This window comes from Fusarium flagelliforme, assembly GCF_020744385.1.
Source record: "Fusarium flagelliforme strain FIESC 12 MPI-CAGE-AA-0113 chromosome Unknown B0J16scaffold_3, whole genome shotgun sequence".
NCBI classification, from domain to species: domain Eukaryota; kingdom Fungi; phylum Ascomycota; class Sordariomycetes; order Hypocreales; family Nectriaceae; genus Fusarium; species Fusarium flagelliforme.
The window spans coordinates 1,616,578-1,633,645 of NW_025763505.1; the positions used below are offsets into that span (position 1 = coordinate 1,616,578).

The 17,068-nt window shown below is 49.0% G+C and overlaps 5 protein-coding genes across 5 annotated transcripts; all 5 read right to left on the minus strand.

Annotated features, from left to right (window-relative positions):
* Positions 1-21: 21 nt before the first annotated feature.
* Positions 22-3,741, minus strand: B0J16DRAFT_396675 (uncharacterized protein; the record flags this gene model as incomplete). Its single annotated transcript, XM_046132283.1, has 2 exons — positions 22-3,580; positions 3,644-3,741. The coding sequence occupies 2 exons, from the start codon at positions 3,739-3,741 to the stop codon at positions 265-267; spliced, it is 3,414 nt and encodes a 1,137-aa protein (XP_045984444.1). The 3' UTR covers positions 22-264.
* Positions 3,742-6,058: 2,317 nt separating this feature from the next.
* Positions 6,059-6,585, minus strand: B0J16DRAFT_382410 (uncharacterized protein; the record flags this gene model as incomplete). The annotated part of the gene is made up of 2 exons (XM_046131239.1): positions 6,059-6,315; positions 6,390-6,585. 2 exons carry the CDS (start codon positions 6,583-6,585, stop codon positions 6,059-6,061), a joined length of 453 nt encoding a protein of 150 aa, XP_045984445.1.
* A 1,189-nt stretch (positions 6,586-7,774) lies between these two features.
* On the minus strand, positions 7,775-10,109 carry B0J16DRAFT_302110 (POT family-domain-containing protein; the record flags this gene model as incomplete). Its single annotated transcript, XM_046124624.1, has 3 exons — positions 9,463-10,109; positions 8,503-9,410; positions 7,775-8,445 (listed from the first exon to the last, which is right to left on the minus strand). The coding sequence occupies exons 1-3, from the start codon at positions 9,723-9,725 to the stop codon at positions 7,775-7,777; spliced, it is 1,842 nt and encodes a 613-aa protein (XP_045984446.1). The 5' UTR covers positions 9,726-10,109.
* Positions 10,110-12,792: 2,683 nt separating this feature from the next.
* Positions 12,793-14,549, minus strand: B0J16DRAFT_96003 (uncharacterized protein). Its single transcript, XM_046134754.1, has 3 exons — positions 14,085-14,549; positions 13,779-14,030; positions 12,793-13,728 (listed from the first exon to the last, which is right to left on the minus strand). The coding sequence occupies exons 1-3, from the start codon at positions 14,344-14,346 to the stop codon at positions 12,911-12,913; spliced, it is 1,332 nt and encodes a 443-aa protein (XP_045984447.1). The 5' UTR covers positions 14,347-14,549; the 3' UTR covers positions 12,793-12,910.
* A 1,096-nt stretch (positions 14,550-15,645) lies between these two features.
* On the minus strand, positions 15,646-16,734 carry B0J16DRAFT_318195 (glycosyl hydrolase; the record flags this gene model as incomplete). Its single annotated transcript, XM_046125428.1, has 1 exon — positions 15,646-16,734. The coding sequence occupies one exon, from the start codon at positions 16,732-16,734 to the stop codon at positions 15,646-15,648; it is 1,089 nt and encodes a 362-aa protein (XP_045984448.1).
* Between the last annotated feature and the right edge of the window lie 334 nt (positions 16,735-17,068).

A 17,068-nucleotide genomic window follows, 5' to 3' on the forward strand; every position in this document is an offset into this window, starting at 1 on the left:
GTGCTAAAGAGGGTTTCTTCCATGAAGCAAAATGCCTACATGTCAAGAATCAATAACTCCAACATTCCGGACCCAATGATTTGATCAAAAGCAGCCATTCATACCAAGCCTGGTTTGGTGCGATGTGGCTGCGTGTTCAAATAGCTTAAGCAATGGATTGTTGTTTCCTAGCATCAAATGCATAGAATGAAGTAAAGTCCAAAAACCCATACGCCACACAAGACCCGTTGCCCATATTGGCTATTGAGAGCAGACTCATTCCACTTACACCCTCTGGTCTGCAAAATCAAGAACTTCACAGTCATCCTCGAAGAAACCATCTTCACCTTGACTGCCTCCTTGAGCTCCACGGCGTCTCCTTGTCGTCACCACAATCTGTGCCTCGTCACCATATTGCATCACTCGCTCCATGGCAGAAGGGGGCAAAGCAATATGGTCCTCAGGGCCATCATACTCCTCCTCGGTGACAGTCGGCAAGCCCAAGTCCAGTCGAACCACTGGGATATCCTGGCCAAACGCCCAAGCCGTTGTGCTCGACATTTCTCTAGATGAATATGTTTCCATGGGTTGCCCCTTCTTCTTCTTTTTCTTCGATGTTGTGTTTTCTTCTAAGTTGGTGTCGGCCAGGATAGCAGAGACAACTTCGAGCTGATCGGTCGTGCCTCTTCGGTACTCGCAAAGAGTCACCCGCCTGTCTGTGTGGAAGGGCTGGTAGGGTGCACTGGACTCTATCTCAGCCTGTGGGATCGACGATTCCATATTATGGTCTGCCGATGCCACACGAGGTCGTGCATTGAGTGTCAAGGTGTTTCCTGCGTCCATGTCACGGTCTGAAAGGTCCAGAATCTCATCCTGGGCACCCAAGTCCACCATCTGTCGTACGGCTGGGGCAACCAGATCGCTGGGTAGGTTCGGCACGTTATGATCATGATACCTGCTGGCTCGTGTCACCTTCCTGCCAGCCTGTACGCTAGATCGGCGTGTTCTGCAGGAGAACGACCGTACCAAGCCGTTTCCAACCACAAAGAGCCCTTGATGCCTCCGGCTTCTAACCCAAGTGACACATGATGCTGAGGGGAGATTTGAACTGAGTGGTAAGGAAACACGGTTCTCGCCTGTGTGCCGAAGTTGGTTAATTGCGGTTCCTGTCTTGCCGAGTGAACTGCTGATACTAGCAGCAATAACTCGTCCTCCAATGGCCGCCGAGTCTTTCAAACTATTGCCGGGCATATTTGGTACATTGCCGCTGCTGCGGCGGGGCCGTGATACAAATGGTTTCGCAGCTTGATATGCGGCACCAAAAGCGCCAGTTGCTAAAGAGACGGCAGTGTTTGGCTGTTCTGGCGTCGCGGTGCCACTCTCTTGGACAGCTTGACGGCGGCGGGGTGCAGGCCACATGAACGCACTCGAAGGCATGTCGAGAAGATGAACGGTGCCACGCTCAGTTACCATAGCCAATCGTTCACCCTGTGACTGCGTCCAAGCAACATCGACAATGCGTGCAACTGTCATTCGTGAGAACTGTGCAATTTGTCTAACTTGAGGACCTGTGCTTGTGTTGGGGCTAAGTGTAGCCTGAAGAGGGGATGACCTGGTATGTTGAATACGGAAGAGGTCCCAGACTGTCTGCACATCACCTTTACTGCTGGCTGTAAACAAAGCCAGGGACGATGGAGAGAATGAGAGGAAGCTACACCCCAGAGGCGGTGCGAACGTGGTTATCGGGTGGATCGAGGACGAAGCTGGGAGCGACTCCGTGTCAATGATGGAGATGAGGCCTGGATCCTTTGCCACAGTCTGGCCGTTTGTTCCATGAGTAGGAGGAAATTGAGACGAGTCACCACGGGGTGATCGAGTGCCCGCCCAACCCTGGGGAGGTGAACGTGCTTGTTGAGTTTGTGACTGGGGGCTAGACTTATTCCAATAGGAATTCCAAGCTTGCAAGCTTTGTTGCCCGACCCATCTGGCACCCTGAATGAGCTCTTGGGTCGTTTCGCGCATAATTTTATTCACAACACTGTCGGATATCGGGAGATCTACCGAAGCAGAAGACGATGGTAGCTGTGGCGGCGTAACAGTGGCAAGTCCAGGTGCCTTGCCCAGGATCGGGAGTGGTACATGGGCATTGAGAGAGATCTGAGATGACGGAGTCGCGGGGCAGTAGGATATCCATCGCCCACTGATTGCTAGAATGGGTGTTTGCGGATTCGAGCGTGGGGGTGCAGACGAAACTCGTGTCTTATCCGTCTCTTCCTGTACTTCGACTCGAGTGCTTTGCTGAAGGCTAGTCCAGATTTTGCCGACGCATGTAAATACATGGCCATTTTGTTCTTCCAGCAGTTGCAAGTAAACCCAGCATTCGCCCGTATCGCCTGAGCATACCGCAAGTGTACCAGAATCTGCTCGAATTGTAAAGGAGCCGCTAGGCGCAGGTGGTCGGAAAATGGGGTTTGTGACAGAGATCTCAGGGTTGATTTGTATCTTTGGTGCCTGAAGTAACACGTCGATGAGTTGGTTCGTTTTCAACGAGTAGATCTCGACAGAAGTTTGGTAGGCGTCGATACTGTGTCTCCCCTGGAAACCTTCTGGGTGGGTAAAGACTGAGCGAGGACTTGCTGCTCCATCATGTCTGGGACTCTGTTCACCCTGTGCAGAACCAGGTGTGCCAGTAGGCAAAACAGGGCCATGCAACACCACCGCCACGAGAGGAAAGAGTGACTTGTTGCTATTATCAAGTGTCCAGGGAAGAATCTTGGCGTTATAGACACCTCCGCGTAGTCCCTTCAAGCTTGCGACGGGTTCGAGACCTCTCTTACCAACAGCATATACGTCCAAACCACCCTCGTAACCGGCTATGACGGCGTTACTTGGACTACTTGGGAAGTCAGGGCACTCGGGCAACTTGTCGAAACCAAAGAAATAACCACGCTCTCCAGCTTTCATGCCAGAGCTATTTGTCAGGTTCAAGTCAATGTCCGGGGTTCCATAGAAATGCGCTTGGGGTTGATGAGGGAGCGGCGGGTTGTTCCCGATTCTTGAACCAGTGAAGGGAGATGCAACTGAGCTGCGGCGATAGTGAGCAGCCAGAGGTGGGGTTTCTGGAGATTGATACTGAGCATCCATTTGGAAGCTCAGGGGACGACGGCCGTGGTTTGGCGGGGATAGAGATGAGGGCGACGGGCTCATGTAAGGGCGTTGGACAGCCCATCCATGATGCAGTCGACCCGAGTCCTCGTAGGAAGACGGTTGAGTAGGAGGTGAGTCACCCATGATGCTGATCAAATTTCCCGGGGAGCCGGCAATACCGCTTCGCATCCAGTCGTTATTCATACTCGGCGCTGTGCTCACGGAAGCTGGAGTTGTGGACAATGCAGCGAGCATGGGGGAGACGGCAGGGTTGACATTGTCAGGGACGGAGGAAGGCTTGATCTCTGGTGTATCGACCGGGGGCGTGGAAGCGACCGAAGTAGACGAGCTCTTGCTTTCTCCACCGTTATTATTATTGATGTTGGCGTTGTCTTTATTGTTCACGTTCGGGTTTGGGTTTGCGTTGGCATTGTTAACGCTGCTATGAATGTGACTGCGGGTCAGCCAGGTATTTAAAGTGGTGATGGACGAGTCTCGTGGACAAGAGGGGACTCACGCGAACTTTCCAGCTGTTTGCTTTGTCACGGCCGCGGCAATGCCGCCACTTTCTCTAGCATGTTTTCTGTCCTTCTTGGAGGCTGAAGAAAGAGTCATTGTCAGCCTTTCAGATTGCTATGGCAAAAGGAAGCGCGCGTTGCGCAAATGGTTTTGGGGGAAGAAGGACGGGCGATCTAATGGAGTAGAGGGGTAAGGCAGGTAGGTACCTTACCTACCTACTCTATGGTAGGTGCATGTAGGGGCGGACGGGGACATCTTGGAGGTAAAGAGGTACAAACTTACAAGGCATTCAACTGATTTAGACAAGTGTCGGAGCAGTCTCCTACCCCAAAAAACGCTCGCGTTTCTGCAGAGCGTAGTTGCCAGCAAAGAGGCGAGGCGTCAAGTCGATTTTCCTCGAGGTGACGCCGGCACTTGTTTATTAAGGTTCGCAACCTGTGTGTCTAAAGTCGTGTACCTCGTACCCCTTGTACAGCTAGCTGTACAGTCTCGAATGAAATGACGGTAGAGGAGGACGACTCGAAAGGGAGATTAGTAGTAGCAACTCTGGTACTACTATCGAATAAACTGGGAGGCAGCCCAGTATTGGTCAAGTTGAGTGATTATCGAGAAAGAACGGCGAGATGCTCGAGATTGTTGAGTGGATAGCGGCGCAGACCAGCTGTGCGGTAAGATAGATAGTCTAAAGTTGTATGTATGTATATGAGAGTAGTATGTAACAAGATAGATCGAAGAGAGACAGAACGGGATGATGATGAAACAAAGATCGTTATAGAGTTGGAAAGTCAAGGAAATTCGTCATGCGCTTATTTGATGCTTGTATCGTGTAGTCATTCACTGAAGAGTTGTAAGTGAAAGAAGAGAATCAATCGTTGAGATGGAGCTCAAAGGAAGGAGTAGGTAGTCATGTCGGATAGAGTCACGCCGGGATATCTGGTGTAGCAGGCCAGGATTAGCAGCTACATCCCGTCACTGACGCCTTGAGAGGGGGACGCTAAACAATGGGGTGTGTAAGGGACAGGCACACTCGACATTGGGGAAAGGAGTAGTGACAGAATAGTTGTCGCTGGTTTAAGGGTGTCGCTGTGGTTGTATTTTCTCACCTTACAGGCCACATGCACACTGAGCCCCGAGGATGTTCTAGCGCGGGATGGGGCATTTTAATGGGGGCTGGTCTGGGCTGGTGATAAGGAGCTACGCTATTGAACCCCTCATGCGATAAGACACCCCGGCTGGGCTTTCAAAGACAAGACTCGATGCCTCTGTCACTGTCATTGTGGTACCGTAGGGAACTTATTAGGTGATCAAAATGGCGGATCGACATGCCTTGGTCCCTGTCACATTTCTAGCTCATCCGGGAAGTAAAAGTGTTTATTTCGTTACCGTACCGGGTGAATGGCTACCACAGCATGATTGACACGACACAGTTGATATCCATTAATAAACGCGCAAGCTCTTTGATCATGGAACAAGCTGGTTCCATTCCGTCTCGGACGCGGGGTTGCATACAGTACAGGTTCCTGCGCTGACCAGGACTAGAACCAGGACCAGAGCAAGGTTCCGAGAAAGGGAATGGGAATGAAGAAGAAGGTGTCCTGTATCGAATGAGATCAAATCCGGAACTCACATACCCATCCCAGACCGGATTAACCATGTTGTTATCGATACGTTGTCATCCCCCATTCGCTATCATAACAGGTTTGGCCATGACCTCGGGTACTTTGATAGAAACTGATGACGACTGATCTCACCTCTGGACCTGGATCTCTATAATCATGCCTTGGGTGCTGACTGTATTGCCGGTTGTTCCCTGGTTCCTGTTCCTGTTCCAGTCATCGTTCACTCATTCTCATTCATCCGGTCAATACCCAAGCCACATGATTCTCTCACCTGACCGTGCCATCTACGACATCACCATGTGGCCGTGCCAAGCGTGCCTATCCTCTCATCACCAGGGGACGGGCACGTTGATTATCCAGATTTAGCACTAGAGATCGTGGGAAAGTAAGGGACGGTGAACCTTGATTACCTCCTTTAGCTAAGATAGGTAGCCAATTTCAGGCAGAGCAACAGCCCGTGGTCTAGATTAATACGCACAGCGAGATGAGTGAGTTGACCGCATCCACTAGGGGCGTGTTGGTAATAGTAGTACGGTACAGTATTAGTTAGACCCGACTCATCCCCCTGCGATAACTCTCCATTTATCGGCGTGCTCAATCCATTCGATAACGATAACGGCATCCTTCGGCATTCGTCCCCCCGCAAAATTCCATCCTCTCCCACGGGCCTGCAATGACGTATCGGGTTGGATAGAATTGTCTCCAATTGATTTGCTTTTGCTATTCATCAACGTAACTAATAAAGGCTATGCACAAATTCACTTTTGTTCGTTTTGGTCGATTGCATCTTTCTTTTACAGAAGATGTCCGTCAGTCTGTAGCCAAACACGGTATTCCTTGAACTTCCAGGCTCCGTCAACCTTCTTGACAACAGCGTGCGCTGACCAGGCAGCTTCTTTGAGTCGCCCATCGTTGGTAGTCACGCTGACCTCGCCCAAAAGCATCACCTCGCTGTCTTCCGAGTCAGGGAATCGTCCAGGGAAGACCTTGAGTACTGTGTGCCTTCGATTGTTGATATGCTTCCACATGCGAGTTCTGAAATCGGTGATTTCTGGACAAACAGATGGTCAGCTTAAGGTTCCCAACAGATCCAAGATGCATGCGTCAGAGGGTGTTGCGACTAACCTTTTGTGCCTCGAGCCTTATCTGCTCCAATTTGGATCTTTGCGTCTTCGGTAAAACTTTGGACCCATCGTTCATTCTCTTCTGCGATGTCTGAGATGCGGTAGAATTCAATTGCGAACTTTTGAAGTTCCTTGTCCTCCCATTCGTCCTGTTGGGCGTACTTGGGGATGTAGTTGTCGGGTACGTTCTCAGCCATGATGAAGGTATGCTGTGGTAGTGTTTTCTCGGTAGCAGTGGAAGGGAAATGAAGATTTTGACGATAGACGAGCGGTCGAGAAGAGAAATTCATCCAAGAGTTCTTATGAAGGACGAGAAATCAGCTCTTTCTGAATTCATGATCGCTAACCTCGGGGAGATATATGGGGAAGGACCCAGCATGATGCAATTGCCTCCATTACAGGTGGATCGCCATGACTAGCCAAAGTTACTTTTACGGAAAGTTACCGTGAGGATTTCTTTCCGATTCTTTCTAGAAGGAAGTGAGGCTGTTTTGTCTCTCTTTTATTGAATTAATGAGGCTGGTTGGTGAAGAATTCTGGGATAGTTGCCTAGACAAGAATAGAAAACGAGATACTATTTTAGTGGCTACAGGGGTTAACTGCCGACCTGAATAATGCTGTCGCTATTCGCATAGTCTATTCACTATCGGTAGTCGTAGAGGCTGAACCACCACGCATAACTTTGCGGATCAGCTAAACCGAAATATGCTGATCTGTTCTTCCTAGGCGACCTCAAATCAGGTTTTAAATCTCGGGTTGATAGGAAGCGATATTCTTGACAACGCCAGCACAAACCAAGGTATCCTGGTAAAAGAGTGGCAGACCGAAGTATTTTCTCTAGTAGTAACCGACATTATTTGCAAGAAGCGATATGAAACCCTTTCACATAGGGGTTTAGAGTTAGCTCACTCTATTCATTCTGGGTCTGACAATTCAGACTCTAGGGACAGTCGCGATGGTTCCGTCCTCTAATGCGATTGTATCACTTCCAGGATGATAGGGTAGGCGCCAGCTAAGAAAATGGCCGAGAAACATAACCTTCAGCGGTTGCAATGATACATATAAAAGAAGAACCTTCAATATACAGTAGCCATTCTTGGCGGGTAACTTAAGAGTATTTTTCAACAAGACTTTTACCTTTCCAGAATACTATGCGCTTCTCACCTTGTGAATAATACGGTGCTGCGAATGAAAACATCACAAATCACTAGCAAAGACCGGCACAGATCTTGTATGAATAGATACTCAATGTATCAAGACGAATATAATAGTCCTATGGACTTCTTCTTCAAGTAAAACTAAACAACTTTGACAACTCTGTCAGGGGTATCCGAGACTAACAACCAATGTAGATGATATAGCGCGTTCTTTCGAACAACCAGCTCTTTATTCATCAATTCGCTTCTTCTCCTCCAAGGGAGACTCCACGTCAGCCTTGTTACCAGTCTGACCCTCAGGAAGAGCGTTGAGCTCATCTTCGTGGATATCCAAATTCTTGAACTGGAACCAGAAGCAAGTACCAGCAATGACAGCGAGGATGGCGACAACACCGTAGTTCCAGACAAGAAGAGGATCAGCAGCAAGACCAACGAGGGCCTGTCCGAGAGCAGCTGAGAAAGCAGTCATGAAGAGAGCAACGGCCTGGACCATGGAACGCATGTTCTTGGGCGCCTTGGAGAAGGCATACTCGAGAGAAGTGATTGAGGCGAACACTTCGGACAGAGCAATAAGAACGTAGGCACCGGTTTGAGCCCAAACGTTGATGGGAGCAGTAGTGCAGTCTTCGCCAGATGCGTACATGCCACATTCAGACTTCTGGTAGATGTAGTGCTGGACGATAGCAGCCCAGATCATGGCGGCTGCGCCAGTGAAGAAACCGGCAGTGATCTTCTTGATAGGAGTGAAGCGAATGCCAGCCTTTCGAAGAGCAGGGTAGATCAGACGATCGTTGAGAGGAATAAAGATCAAGAGAGCAAAGGGGTTGAGGTTGGAGAGAATATCGTTAGGGACACCGTGACGCTCCATGAGGGCGGCCTGAGAGATCAGGTTGTTGTTGACTGTTTAAGTATTAGCGTCTATCGAAATCCTTTTAAGAATAAAGAAGGGGGACTTACTCTGATTGTAGCAAAGCCAGAAGATAGGGTACCAGCAGAATACAGCACAGGCGTTGAATCCACGTCGAAGTTCGTCGACCCAGGCATCGTCGAAAGTCATCCACTTGGGGCGTGTCTCGTTGGTGAACTTGGAGGGCTTGACTGACTCCCAGAAATCACCAGTGTGCATGTTCTTCCAGGTCTGGAAAGGGTTGATACTCCAGCGGCCCTTCTGAGCAAGGAAAAAGGTCTTCATGGCAGGTCCCAAGACGGAACCACCAGGAGCTCGCTGCTCGTAGTTCTTGCGGTTCAGGAACATAATGATAGGGCACAGGCAAAGCATAAAGGTTGGGAGGGTGTAAGAGAGCCAGAAACCAACGTACTTCTCAGCGAAGACCATGGTGACCTGACCAACTAAAGCTCCGACGTTGATAGCCCAGTAGAACCACATGTAAACACGCTCGATGGTAACAGCAGGGTCGATGATAACACGCTCGCCAGACTTGAGAGTCTTGACGTGCATGTACTGCTCACCAAGTTGCTCGACGATAAGAGGGTTGACGTTGGGTTTGAAACCACCAGTACCGAAACCAATAACGATGATAGCAATGATCATGGCACCGAGGGCACCGTCGCTTGTGATAACACCGGGAACAGCAGAGACAATAAGGATGATATGACCGATGATGTCGATAACCAGAGCGTAGCTGATGGTCCTGTAACGACCCCAGTACTGATCAGCAACGTAGGCTCCGAACAGGGGCATCAGGTACTGCCAGAACTGGTTGAATGTGGTGATACCGGTCGAGGCTCGCTGACCCATTCCGAGGGCACCAGGCTGCTCATCGTCGGCACCAGTAACAGAGCCTGGAGGGAGAGGCTGCTGAATGAAGTTGGTGAACACGACGGTACATCCATAGTAGGAGAATCTAGGACAATCAGTAAATGCACACAAACAGGGGTATGGATTATTGAACTGACCGTTCGCAAAGCTCAATGAAAGCAATACTGAAGAGCTTCAAGGGGATCTTGTTGGAAATTCGCCTCAAGCTTCCCATCTCCTCAGGGGTGGGAAACTGTCCATCGGGGGTGACACCACCAGAGACGGTAGCAGGCGCATTGGGGTTGGTGACTACAGAGGATCTCCTCTCAGCAGCCATAGAGGCTCGCTTCTCGTCAATCATCTCAGCATGGAGACCGGCCGCAGCGACAGTCTCGCCCATAACGTCTCCTGTAGGCGCCATTGTGTAGGATTTGCTGATCTGTATTGGACCGCAAAGGAATGGTAGAAGCTGACACGAACTAGACAGTCAACAGACAGAATGCAACTGCCATGGGGGCAAGGCCCTTTATACATTTTTCAGTCGTCGGACGAAGCTACCACTTTGGACCTCGCGCAGCACAAACTTTCGACCAGGTAACATCCAACGATCGACGCGAAGGCGAGGTCTAGGGCCAAGACGCCAGATCTAACGAGGACATGGTACTAGAGCATGCAAATAGTGCATCCTCTAGGGTCAGGAGGACGTATCTCTGGCGCAAGGATGGGAATGAAAACAGAAGGTCCTGTTAGCTACCTACTGAAAAAGGTCTGATACCAGGAGCCTCAAGACAAGGGTGGATTCCTCTCTCACACTGCCAAGATCTCCTCATGCAGCTTTGATAGTGAAGACGTTGGGTTTGTGGTACAAACGACTGGGGAGGCGAATGGGAGTTGGGCCGGCTAGTGCAGCTTTACTATTGCAAGCATGGAGACAGGATGGACTTTTGCAAATATACGGATACTAGTCTCACCTTTACTTGGCAACGGGAAAAAAGTTCTTAGTAGTTTCCTTTAGCATGTTGTGGCTTGCTAATGCTCGGAGATTTTGACATTCGCGCCTGGGCGAGAGGGACAGTGCAGTGTTTTGGACCTGCCAAGTGTATAGGTCTTGCAGCTGAAGTCTTGTGAATTTTTGACATCGCGACATTCCCCTTTGCAAGCTGTACCATACACTCGCCCCAGGGTTCCTCGCCTCAGAGAAGCAGTCGAGGTATCGATGCCTTCAGCTTGGCAAAGCGGACTGTCCTTATCTCAGAAATCCTAGTTAGGACATGACCCCCGACGATGCTACATCAAAAGGCAACAGTGCCAAGATGCGTTGCATCTGAAGGAGTCAAAGCCCGTCCCTGATTAGCCAGCTCGTTTTGGATCCCGTGATAACAAGCGCGCCAAGATGGTGCTGTGGGCATGGGTGAGGACTAACAGAGGCGCTGGTTCATCACTCCGTACTGCTGGCTCGCTGGTTGAAATCTTGGCGACCGGTCGACGAAGAACTTTTGTAAGTCTGGGCATGATAAAGACGGCAAAGATAAGTTGGGGCGATACATGGTATGGAAGCGTATTGTTTGGGCATTGCACCGTGATTACCTGGGATGAATGGAATGGTAAAGTGATAAGACAGCTAGGACCGATACGAAAATAGGTATACAGATAAGAGATGTTGATATTGGATTCTTTATCAGTAGACGCTGGATACAGCACAATTCGAGTGAAGAACCAACCAGGTTCGTAGCTAACTGGAGCCCATTCTTTTCTACCAACAAGATAATCCTCTTAAGCATGATCTCTTCCTCCTCGGTGAAGCTCTTTCTCATCTTCCAAGGTCATAAACAAACATGGTTTTTTCCTTTCTACACGAGACCACCGACCACCCGCTCTCCCCGCAAAACAGCCACCTTCCCAATCCAACCTAGCGTCCCCGCGCTAGAATCCTCCTTCGATGCAGCTTAATTTAAGCTTCTTTTAATCGAGCAACGATTCTCATTACACATCCTATTGGGCAGGTAAGACCAACAGACACACTCTCTGCCTGCCAAGTCGTCACTCTTGGCCTCTTCCCTTTTAGCTTTTGTAATCTAAAAGACAAAACGCCTTCCTTGTGGTTATCAAGGTCTTAATTAACTCGAATTGGAAACTGCGAGACGCATATCCTCGGATATACATTCCTTCTCCAACCGAGCAATTGCATGATAGTAAACATCCATCACTATCACCAAACATAGCCCTTCTCAAAAGAGATATCAGAAAAAGACCACCCGAGCAATTTGCGGGCCTCGGTAACCGGGGCCGAATGCAGGCCTGTCAGTATCTTATGCGTTACCGACAGCTTGGCCGAGTTATCCCAAGACAGAAAACATGCCATGACTATCATTGTCAGGCGTGGGCTCACTTTGAAGATCTGTCGATGATTGCAAGGGTAGCGTTACTCATAAACTCCACTCTATGATCAACCATGATCTCTTCCATCCTCTAGTAATGCACTGGTCGATATATCAGATTACCAATCCGAGTAGGTATCGTCCCAGCTAGCAAATCAGTCGCTATGTGCACTCAGAACCATGTCATAATAATTCAAGCAACTTCTAGACTTGTTGAGCCTGTATATCACTCTTCCTCTTAATGTATCGCCCCAGAGCGCCTCGCTCATTGTTAAGCAACAGCCAGCCTCTTCAAAGGCCTTGCAATATCAAAGACTTCAGGATTCCTTCTCTGTTGAAATATGTCACTAAGGAGTTCTCATACTTAAATTGGTGGCATTCTCTGTTCTAGTACAAGCCTTTCTCTGGCGTTGATACTCGCAGTGCTAACACTCATTATTACCATGAGAGTTTTCACCCTTGACTCTTCCCACTCTACACTTCCGAAATGCATTTGCATACCCTAACTCCCTGTCCATTCAAGGCATAGCGTTGTCGTCACTGATTGGATCTCCTTGCCTCTTCGGACCGTGCATTTGTTCAAGGCTACTGCAAGCGAGCCATCTCATATTTCTTTACTGCCCATTTATCTTGTGGGTAGACCCCGACCTCCACAGTAAAGCGCACAACGCTCTATATATTTAGTCAGTGAGGCATTGTCCTCCTCCTTTACCAGCTGTAGAAGGCATTCTGGGCATCTACCTGATGTAACCCAAATCTGACAGCTCACGAGATGGCAGTTTCCCAGTCTAATGATCAAGCATCTTCCATTTAGATCCTTATTCCTTTCATCGAGTCGTATATTTCTGGTTGGCTGAGGCCAAACCATTCTCTGTACCCAGAATAAGCTGGCGAAGCAACATACATTGCGAAGAATTGCTAAATGCGAGAGAGGTCTTCAACATAGACTGGCTCGCCGACATCATGTCTCCTCAGACATTGGTGAAATGGTAGGTAAACATTACGGGACTACAAGATTAGACAAGACGCCGGTTCATTCAGCTCATATTGGGGTATATATAGGTTTGATGGTCCGACCATACTATACAAATCATGACTTATAACACCAAACGTCCTAACACCGGTGCAAGTTTCCCTTCAATAGGCTTGCATACAACGCTTCTTTCAAACTATAACGCCGTCACTCATAAAGTATGAAAGAGATAGAAACAGAACAGCCGGGTCCTTATCAAGATCTTCTAGGCTTTTTAGGTGGTGGATCAAACACAATTCGAATATTGCGTATCTCGGTTGGGGCTTGTGAGTCTCTTGACTGCTTTTTCTTCAAAAAGCCTCTTCCGGTAGCATTACTTGGCTGTTGTACCCAAGGATTATTGCTATCATGAACCTCTCTTGGAAAGGTGCCCGAACGCGGTGTTGTAATGGAAAGGCCAGGACTGAAAAGTGGTGAAGCGACACATGGAGTGTTGCATTGCTGTACTGTTGAATTGGACAAGAGAGGAGCAGTGCAGCAGCTCGATACACTTTCTGTCGGGGACGAACCCTCCCGTGAGGGTGTACGTAAAGGAGCTTTCGTAGGCGCCGGGTGGGGGAGCGTGATAATGGTAGTGACGATGCCGAGCTTGTGACTTTCTTTTGAAGTTCTGACTGGGTTCTTTGACCGCGAGGTTGTATTGAAAAACGACGGCTTGGGCAAGTTTCGCTCCTCGTCCATGTATGGAGGCAGGTCACGGAAACCAAGTGTTGTTGGCGTGAGGTGTGTCTGGCAATGGAAAGAAAGAGAGGAGCGTCGATTGTGAGCAGAAAGCTTCTTGCGCTTACGACATTGCATAAAAATGCAACCTGCAGAGATGAGAAGGAAAGCTAGAGCTCCAACTGCAATGGCAGCGATAGATGTGTTAGGGAGCTCATGATCGTCTCCTGTGGCAAGAGAGGCAGAGGCATCAACAGCCGAGATGGATCTATCACTGAAAACGGTGTCATTGAGTCCAAGCGTGACTCCTGGTTTAGGACGCTGTTGGCATCCAGCTTCAAGGGCAACAAGAACTGATATAGGCGTTAGAGATATTTCGCAATTGATTGAGAAGCTGACTCACAGTTAGATATGATCGTCTGGCTACTATCTGCCTTGACGCAAGCCTGACACTTGGCGACTGCATCGCCAAGCATCGCTTTACTATCAGTATCACAATAGCTAAACTGATCTCTGTTGTCAGGTTCGGTGATACCCTCTTTCAAAGCATTTGTGATAGGACCGCACGCTTCTGATGTAATACACGGGCCTGATGAGATCCCAGTTGCGTTGGGATAACCAAAGATACAATAGTCGAAAGAGTAACGCATGTTGTCTGATCGCAGGTAAGATTAGAGGATGACACGAAGGCGATGAGGGGGCTGCCTACATAGAAACCAATCTTGGTCGTTCTCATCCTCTTGTGTAAAGGTGCTGTCCTGAAGACAAGCTAAACATCTTTGGAACTTTTGACCTTCGGCCTTTTTCTTGAAGTCGTCGTCGTTGCAGACAATCTCGTCACCTAGCGTTTTGGCCGACTTGGACTCAGAACTACCGTGACAAAACTGAGCGCACGGTGAGTTGGGAGTAACCTGCAAAGCCTTGGCCGAGACGCAGAAAAGGACGGTAAGAATAACGGAAATAAAAGGCATAGTCGGCGATGGCTGGCGTGATGGGCCAGGATCTCGAAAGAAGTTTGCAGTTTCGGTACACGCCTATGCGTCTTGAAGCTATCAAGGTAGATTAGAGGCCAGACCAGCTGTGAAACGTCTCGTATTGGAGTATGAAGGAATGACAATGAACAATGTAAAACAAAGTATGATTAGAGGAAGAGCGCCTATCCCTGGCGTTGCCACAACGAAACAGTAGCAGCTACTACGTAAAGCAGCAGTCACAAGGGTATACAGCAAATAAACAGTGGATGAACAGAGTAACGTCTGCACTGCAAACGAATGATTGAATAGAAGGATAGAGAACAGCAAGGGGAATATGAAACGCAAACTGAGAACCAACAAGAACGACAACTCAATAAAGACGGGGAAGAGCAGGCTTTTCGAATATGAAGTACTACGTTAGTGTAAGATCAAGATGTAGTACTCCATACTCAGCAGCATGCTGTTCAATCTCTTCATCACTCGATCAAGAACTGCAGATGCAACGCCATGCAACTAGACATCACTTTGCCCCGCCTATAGGATTCAGCCGCAAAGAGCCAAGACAGGGTCTGGACAGAGAAAAGAGATCCGATTGCCGCGATACAACTTCCAATCACCCAATTCTCTGATGAGAAGTGCCGCCATGTTGTCTGTGCCGCAATCAACGTTTGTGCGCTTCACCGTAGTCGATTAGTGATAGCAACCAATTATGCCCAATTTGGGATTGAAGCGATTCGGTAGCGAATAGGAAATGATGTTGGGATCCCATGAGCTTTGAGAACATACGGGCGCTTAGATCTATACCTATGCTCAGGTATAAGTGATAGGTAGTGATGGTGCTGAAGAAGACATGACAATAGTTTGTTAGTGGGAGGTTTCCTTGAGTCTCATTGGTTTGTACCTGAGAAGGTGGGAGGATGGCTGATTGGATCAGCGAATTGGAGACAAGGAAGGAAACAACGGAAAGTGCTGGGCGGCTACGACTGCCGTTCGATTCAGGGGTTGCACAGGCCCCAGCGCTTATGCTAGGAAGGTCCGTCCTAGACTAACTAGTTCGAGCCTCCATCAACATCATTATCACCATGACTTTACATCAATCAACATCCACTCAAGCCGGTATCCGAAAAGATCCAATGAACCAACAGACAAATTGAGCAAACTTTTCATAAGGTCATCAAAGATTCTAATTCTGAAGGGAGAATTTCCATTACACAGAAACCACGCCCACGTGGTTGTTAAACGCCATCCTGTCTACCCAAATGTCCTTGTCACACTTTGAACTGCTCAACTGCCAAGCTAGGCAAAGTCCTCCACACGGGCAATATCGTATCCAATGGTGTACATACACCTTTTGCCCTTCCCGCACCACGCGTGGAACACCAAGAACCCTTCGTCCTCAGCACTTGTGCCTCCGCCGGGCCCCTTGAGCCCGAGAGCCGGCGTCTTGAGGAACGGGGCATCTCCCCGATGATACGGTCCCTGGACCTGATCGGCCACGGCATACTTGACATCATATGCATCGTCCGTGTACATGTGACTGCTGAAGAAGAGCAGATATTTGCCGTCTGGTGTGTGCACTAGGTTGGGAGCCTCAACCAGGGGCCCGTCCTCTTTGGGGATCCGGTCCATGATATCCACAGGCGCGCCGATCGGCGTCGATCCATCTTCGGTTGAAACTTCCTGCAGTCGGATCGGAGTGCCGGCGCCGCCTTTGAGAGCATTGCCATCGACTTTATAGACGACATAGCGCTTGTTTGTTGACTTGTCGTAGAAACCCGCAGGGTCAATTGCCCCCCCTTCATCCTTGGGGCATGCGAAGGGCTCGGGATCCATCTCATAGGGACCTGTGCTGTTTTGTGAACGCGCAACTCCGATACAGTGACCGCCCTCAGGATTTTGTCCTGAGAAGTACATGACGTACGAGTTATCGCCTAGCTTGCGCACATCAGGAGCCCAGAAGTTTTTGCCGCTTGTCCATCCGTCGCCGGGGAGGGCATCTTGGTCAAGGTGTGTCCACTGGCCAAAAGGATCATTAGACACGGCGATTTGGATGTGATGCCCGTTTCCGCTTGTCGCGAAAGATACCCAGCGGCCGTCGGCATCATGGAGAAGACAAGGATCGGGGAAGTTGACGTCCAGTCGAGGCAAGAAGGTTTCAGCTTCTGATCTCTTGCTGATGAGTTGTTTGGGAGGTGGGAGCAAGTATGGTCGAATCGAAGGTTGAGATGAAGATCTTTTACCTATCATCTGCTTGGGTAGTGGGAGTAGAAATGGTCGTATTGAAGCAGAAGAAGATTTTGTGGGTAGGGCTGAGGCAATGTTTAGAAGAGAAATGGAGAGGAAGAGGACAACAAGGTGTCCCCAAGAGCTCGAAGAAGAAGACATGATAGGCATGCTGTCTGATTTCAGTTTGTTGCAAGACGTCGGGAATGTCTTATATAAATTGTCCAGCTGAGCCTCAATCTCGGTCCCTGTTAATCTCGATGTCATGGGTGGTCGATCAATGGGTCCAAGTATAGTTGGAAGGATGAGGGATCAACAGGCTCTGACGTTGATTATTGAGTCAAGGGTCCATAGAAGAGGCTGTAAAGCGTTCACTGCCGAGATAAAACCTTGTTATGAAGATTATAATACGGTTGTTGAGGTAATGCAGCAACAACTTGTTGATAGGGGGTTGGGGTGGTAGACTTTTGTTTATTAGAAGGTTCTTTTGTAAAAC

Coding starts and splice junctions, on each gene's coding strand:
- B0J16DRAFT_96003 (XM_046134754.1), bottom strand. CDS start 14,346: ATGCCTTTTATTTCCGTTATTCTTACCGTCCTTTTCTGCGTCTCGGCC. Junction 14,031..14,084: donor CGACCAAGATTGGTTTCTAT/GTAGGCAGCCCC, acceptor ACCTGCGATCAG/ACAACATGCGTTACTCTTTC. Junction 13,729..13,778: donor CCAGACGATCATATCTAACT/GTGAGTCAGCTT, acceptor CGCCTATATCAG/TTCTTGTTGCCCTTGAAGCT.